The 7099-nt window shown below is 41.5% G+C and overlaps 1 protein-coding gene across 1 annotated transcript; it reads right to left on the bottom strand.

The window, feature by feature from the left end:
- Nucleotides 1–2231: 2231 nt before the first annotated feature.
- LOC117173694 lies at nt 2232–2738 on the bottom strand. Its single transcript, XM_033362336.1, has one exon. The coding sequence runs from the start codon at nt 2736–2738 to the stop codon at nt 2232–2234; it is 507 nt and encodes a 168-aa protein (XP_033218227.1).
- Between the last annotated feature and the right edge of the window lie 4361 nt (nt 2739–7099).

Below are 7099 nucleotides of genomic sequence, written 5' to 3' on the forward strand. Positions count from 1 at the left end.
TGTCTAAGTGACCTTCAAATTTCAAAATATCGAAAAAAATTGACTTTTTACCTATTTTCTTAGAGTTACTGCAATTTTTTTACTATTTCACCATGAAATGTCCGATATACGTTATAAAGAACGTCTTTTTAATAAGTTACACCAATAATATATGCAAAATGTCGACATTAAAATAATTTTTATTGATTTTAGATCACAAAAAAATATCCAAAAGTGATATATTGCTCTTTATTTTACAACAAAAATAATTTTCGTTATAGAAATAAGGTGAAAATGTTTTCGAGTGTACCTTTATTTACACTGGTACAGTGAGGAGGTAATTCAACAAATTTTCATCCGGCCAAAATAACGTAGAGGATTTTTAAAAACCCCAGAATTCAACTTTTTCGCTATTTTCTTAAAGTTATATGAGTTATCAACCATGTGACCATCATTCGAGTATTATATATTTCTTAAAATATATTCTGAATAAAATTAAATAAAAAAATAGTCGGAACATATATTAGCTTGTTATAATGTCATAAAATTATCAAAGTATTACTTTTATGCTAATTTCTGACATTATTTTCAATTTAGACATGCTGTTTAATTTATGAAGCAGTCATTTGTAGTTTCAACAATGAGCAAAATCTAACATTTTTAATTTTTTAAAATTAGCTGATATTTTGACGCGTTCACGGTCCGCTCGCTAATCTCGTGAATTAAAACAAACATGGTTCACTGCAATTTTTGAGTGCATAATTGTTTTTATTACATTTTACCGGTTCACCACGGTTCACCAGGCTTTCGTTTAAATTTTGTTTTTCCTAACCACTTTTTCAGAAAGAGAATTCAGTTCAATTTTTACTGTCTAATCGCGAGTATGTTATAAGAGAGCTGGAAAACTCGAATTTTAAGCAGCATTTCTTTTTCGCATTAAATTCAATAAACATAGTAGGTGATTTGTTAGTGGTTTAAGTTTAAAAAATGGATTTGTGAAGCGAATGCCCAATTATTGGAAAATATAGTGATTTAAGTAACCGAAGATTACCTACGCACTTTGATGTAATTAGATACTATTTTTTCGAAATCAAAAAAATTCGAATTGACAAAAAATCTAAAATATACTCAAGTTTTCCTGATACTTCTCGTTTAGTTGTGAGAAGGCTGCAGGATATATGGAGTGAAACTTCCATCCCAATTCTCACAAAAGCAAGAATCGCAAAGATCGTTAAAACAGATCAAGATGAGTTGAAGAAATTGAAAAAGTCGCATGGAAGAGATAAAGATCAATTCTGATACAAAAGAAAATTAAATGGGTTTTGTGCAAATAAATCAAAGTTAGGGGCCGTCTATAAAAGGCGTCAGCAAAATTTCTGAAATTTTAGACTCCCCCCTCTTGTTTGTGCGCTTTTGTCCGATTTGCAGAAGAGATAGAGGAATTCTAATTAATGTACCTTATTACATGGAAATTATTGAATTTAAAAAAGTGGATTGCATAAATGGATTGACCCCCCCCCCTCCCGCATCCTTCTTGTCCGCTCTCGCCCGATTTTTGTACCTACTTCTCGGTAATATAGAGATATTGATAGCATCACTACGGCGATCTTATTGTATATAAATATAAACAAAGATCTTAATTTGATCACTCTAGCTGTTTCCAATTTCTTTCTTCTGTTCTGTCAGATTTTTTTCATCGTAATTCTCAACCAAGATGTAGGCATCGTCCACAGCAGCGCGATTGAATCGCGCATCGGGCTAGCCGGCCTTCGACATCGTGGTTGGTTATGATGAATTCCCACTGTTGGTCAATCTGGTCTGGTGTTGTCATTTTGGAACTCAAGGTGTTCTTCCTTCTTTTGTTCCCGCAAGACTACCTCCACGTAAACCGTTACTCTCTCTCAGCTTTCCTCACTTCCTAGCATTTTGGCAATGCTGTTTTCTGGGCTGATCAGTCCAATGTCTGTTTCCAGCATCGTTCTTTCTTCAAACCCCCTATCAAAGATGAAAACCGTGTGTGACGCATCATCTCTATACGGGCCGCAATACCCGCAATCAGCGCTCCTTGCTTTGCCGATTGTATGCAGTTATGCTTGGAAATATCCGTGGCCCGATAGAAAGTGCGTCAGGCAGTAATTCTCCTCTCCATGTTCTCGACCAATCCAGGCAGTGAAGTTGTTTATTTATCTAAACGTCCACCTGCCTCGATGATCGTCTTCCCACCTGGTCTGCCACTGATGTATGGTGTGTACTCAAGCCTTTTCCTTTGCGACGATTTTCTGCACCGCCGCCTTTCTCACGAAAATCTTCTTTTTCTCGCAGGTCAAAAGATCAATCGGGATTATCACTGCGAACACCAACCCCACGGGCTTAGAAACATTACTATAGGAGCAGGTGACTAGCTGCGTTCCTGTCCGCTGTACGCCGGCAATGCGGTTTCTATACTTATCTATCCTGAGTGCGTCCGCCCATATTTCGGCTCCGTACACTAGGATAAATGTGGTGACCGACAACAATAACCGGCGTTTGCTTTGTTTGGGTCCGCCAACGTTCGTATCGATGTAGATACCGAGTTCTTTAGTCGCCTGTGGCGTTTCAATCATCTTGCCTTCCACTTTCAACTGGATGCACATCTGAATCCTTTTGGTCATAAGAGCCACAATCTCCGTCTTCTGTAGAGCCAGGTTAAGGGTATGCTCTCTGATCCAGCCACACACCCGACGCATTACTTGGTTGAGCCTAATTTGCGCCTCTTCCATATTTCAGGCCGTAATGGTCGCCGCAATGTCCCTGTGCGCGGCTCCTGGAGTAATCTCTCTTGTCTGTTGACCATCACTATTGTCGTACTGCAGCAATCCATCCTTCAAGTAATTTTTTACCATCCGGAGGAGATACTGAGGCACGTTGAAGGTGTTTCGCAGCGTGCTCATAATATCCTTCCACCGGGCCGTGTTGAAGACGTGCCTAACGTCCTGGGTGACGAGAAGCATTACTAGTCGTGAGTAGTGGTTCTCTTGTCGCGCTGACATACCGGCTTCTACTATGCACTGAGCTTCTTCTACGGTGCTACGTCATTTTCTGAACCCATAATGTTGGTTGGACAAGTCTCCAGCTGCTTGGACCGCTGATAGCAGGCGTGGTTTTAGGAGCTTTTCCAGAAGCTTTCAGGCAATATCCAACATTCAACAGGGCATGTAGGATGACGGAGAGCCCGGCTCGCCCTTGCGTTTGTCTATCAGTACCAGTCTTTGTACCATTTCATCTCTTGGAGAAACTTCTTGTATTCAGGCAGCTGCTGTACATCTTCAACAGAAGTTGAGGGTTGCGTCATTCCGCTACTTTGAGTATCTCTGATGGAATACCATCTGCGCCCAGCGTTTTCTTGTTATGCAGGGAGCTGACGGCTTGTCGAAGCTCTTCTGCCTCAAAGAGTGTAATGTCTGTAGGGATCTCATTCTTTGCATCTTGTTCCACTTCCGCTGTTGGAAAAAGAGAGTCCACGATTTTCCCCATTGTTGCCCCGTCACTTCTCAGTGGTAACATTCCTGTACCCAAGGCACAAGCGATCGTTATCCACCTGCTTTATCATGGTCATCCAGCCTATGCGTTTACTCCTTTTAATGGCGTTGCCCACCTGTTTCTTCTTTTGAAGAAATCCTGCGGTTCTTTGGGCCATCTTGGCAGTTTCTTCTTTGCTCTCTGAGCCTTTCTCCGAAAAGAGAAGCAAACTTTCCTTAGCTAAGCAATTTCCACCAACCACCAGTAAGCTGGGTATCGGTTGTTGTTTTGACTTTTCCGAGGCATTGCAGCGTCGCATGCCCGTTGAATAAGAGCTATCGCTTGCTCGATAACAGTGACAGAATCTTCTTCCATCTCTGAGCCTCTCTGTGTTTTCACTGCTGTTCTTTGCCTGCTTGTGAGCGCATTTGCAAACTTCTCCTCAACCAGCTTTGCAACATTCCACCTCTTCCGTTTGTGAATGTGTATTTTAGGAACTTTATTTTTGGTTTGAATCTTAAATGTGATGTATTCGTAATCACTACCTGTGAGTTCCTCCATCATCTTCCAATTCGTAACGTTCCTCGCCATTTCTTTGCAGGTGAAGGTGACATCTGGTGTCGTCTCTACCTCCGGATTGTCTAAATGTTGATGCGCCAGTATTTAGGAACATCAGTCATCTTCTAGCCGCTATTTCCATTATACGTTTCCCTCTAGAGTTCGACTTTGGCATTCCCCACTCTAAGGCTTCCGTCTTGAAGTCACCGGATACTACGATGCCACCTTCCATGTCTTGGATAGCTTCTTCCAGGGTCAGAACCGTAGTCATCCACTGGTCCACGTGTCAAGTTCGGCACCCATATCGCTGCAGTGCCGAGGACGTCTTTATACCACGTCGGACTATTTTTATCCTGGTATTGCTCACTTAAAATTAGCACATCAACCTGCTCTTCGTACTTGATGTGGTTCAGCAGGTCCTCCGCTGCTTGGCTGCGATGTAAATTGCCTTACAGGACCTTTATCATGCTCGGAGGTTTGCTTTAGCTCTGTCTAGCACCTCACTGAAGACTTGGCATTTGCCAGACCCTGGGATATGCTTTACTTGATCGTCTGGGTGCTTTCTTTTTGTGAATAGGACACACTGTATAACTGCATTGCAGTTTGCACCTTTGTGCCTTTTTGTTCTACACTTAAAGCATACATCCGTTCTGTCCAGGCCCTTGCAGTCCCTGGATTGATGTCCATATCCGAGGCATTTGAAGCATCGCTCCACCTTGGCTCTTCTTCTGATACGACTGTTGACCCATCCTATCTTAATGCACTCTGTTTTTAGCAGCGGGTTTGATGCTTTCAAGCTCAGCTCTACTATGGGCATCAATTGACCTCTGCCGTATGGTTTTCTAACAGTGACCTTTGGTTGCTTAGTGAGCTCCTTCATGTCCCGTTTTAGTGCTGCTTGGATCTCTTTTCTGATAGTGTAACTGTCCAGATCTCTAATCTCTACAGTGGTTCGCGGTAATACATTTTGGACTGCACCATTCTCCCCTACAGCTACCTTTAGGGCTTTTATGAATTCGACACATTTCTTTGTATCCCGTGTAATCTCGAGAAGGACACATCTGGTCCTTGTTTGCCAAATAGCCGTGATGACCGTATTTGTGTCCTCTGAATTTATCTTATCTCGGATTTCGCCTAACACATGTGTATAGGTCTTCCCTTTCGCAGGTTTTATAATGACTTCCTCCGCTTTCGGTCTGGCATGCTTGTCCCCTTTTTAGGCTGTTTTTCAGTCTGCTCTTCGACTTGATTATTCTGTTTGTATTTTTCTACCTTCTTCTTGTTCTTCACGACCTCCGTCCGCGTAAAATGTGACTTAATATCCTTCTTCCTCTTTCCTATCGAAGTTGTACCCGAATTTTCCGCAGGGCTAGAAGCTGTACTTTTTTAACTGTTACTCGCGCGTCTCGGTGTACTCAGGTTTCTTGGAACTTGTTGTGTGGGGTAATTTGCATTTGTGGGTGCCATAAGAAATTCGCAGCGCATCGTGCGTGGAGGGGCGGGCCGAAATAGCTGTGAGTGGGTATACCCTCGGACCTAAGTCGTGTTCCGATTCCCTGAAGCCCAGCGTTCGTTTCACCAGTCCTGGAGACACGGACGGACTGAAACTCGTCGGGGGTATTGCAGATTCCGACCTCTGCAGCCACTAAGCACTCCCTAATTAAGGCCAAAAGGGGGTTAGGTAAACGTGGTTTGGAGCACTCCCAGTGGGCCGCAGTGGGGAACAATTGTTGTTTTTTCTCTATGTCTCCTTCATTCAGTCTGTTTGTTGTGCGAGACGTAATTTATTTCCGCCTTATCCTCTGTTTCCAGCGGGCATTCCCCTATCCGCCACCTAGGGACGCGCCACGTATGCGTTACTTATTTATTTAGTTATTTGATATTGCAGCTTGTAAGTGTGAAAATGCTTCATGCACTTGTGAGATAGATCTTTCTGAAGCTGCCGGATTATTTCTCTTAGATCAGCGATTCTCCACGCGAATGATAAAATCATTTACATCTCCTCCGAAAATTGATTCGCAACAATGAGATCACCATGAAGTACAATCGAAGCGCTTGATGACTATTGTACGTCAAGATCAAAGTGAAGAAGTTATCCAAAGACAGCTTTAGAAGGTGCAAATTGAAGGTAAAAGTTCTTACTGTGACAGATACGGCATCGGATACAGATCTGCTACTTTACTGGGTTCAGCATATTTTACACGGCATGAGTAATTACATTCCGCAAGTAAACGGTTTAGTTTTAATAAGAGTCAACTCTATCGGGAAAGAACAACAACTCGTCATCAACTTCAGAAAGAGCAGCTCTTTTTGGTTTCAGCAATAAAGACTTTTTACTTTGATGGAAGAAAAGACGAAACAAAATTAATGGATGGAACAAGTAAAGGGGTAAACACGGCTAACAACAAAACGAGAAAAAAATACGTTTCTCATTCAAGAATCTTTAGTACTTATTTAGGACACATCCTCAATTTCTTCAGATGCAAAAACAATTACAAATGATATCCTAAACTAAATAATGCCTGCTTTGTTCATCCAGAAAATCTTCTTCTCACTATGCTACATATGTGACGAAAGGCAAAAAATCCGCAAGCTCTCAGTGTCTCGAATAATTTCTGCGAGTCAATCAACTGGGAAATCAAAATTAAGGAAATTCGAGCTTTCTTCTTTGAAATTTAACGCAAAAGACTATACGGAACTCATCGACTGGTGGAAGCGCAACATTTTGAAGCCGCCAAGAACTAGATCGATGACAATTGAAAATCTCACCGAATTCACAACGAAGTACGTAACTCATCTTATTTCTAAAGAGATTTGTCATCTTCCATGTCATACTCAAGCAGTGGAAAGGTGTATGAAAGAAGTCACATCCGCATCTTGACAAGCTTACTCCTCTGACGTTAAAGATGGAATCATCCGATCAAGATTCGAATTTCGGATAAGCTTGAACGTTTTTAAAACGAAAAATTATTTTGTTTCGAAATAAAAATAGGACGAATAAATTACAACCAATGTCAGAAATTAACATAAAAATAGGTTATTGGTAATACTTTCATAATTTAAT

This window comes from Belonocnema kinseyi, chromosome 5, assembly GCF_010883055.1.
Source record: "Belonocnema kinseyi isolate 2016_QV_RU_SX_M_011 chromosome 5, B_treatae_v1, whole genome shotgun sequence".
Classification (NCBI taxonomy): Eukaryota; Metazoa; Arthropoda; class Insecta; order Hymenoptera; family Cynipidae; genus Belonocnema; species Belonocnema kinseyi.

Coding starts and splice junctions, on each gene's coding strand:
- LOC117173694 (XM_033362336.1), bottom strand. CDS start 2,738: ATGGAAGAGGCGCAAATTAGGCTCAACCAAGTAATGCGTCGGGTGTGT.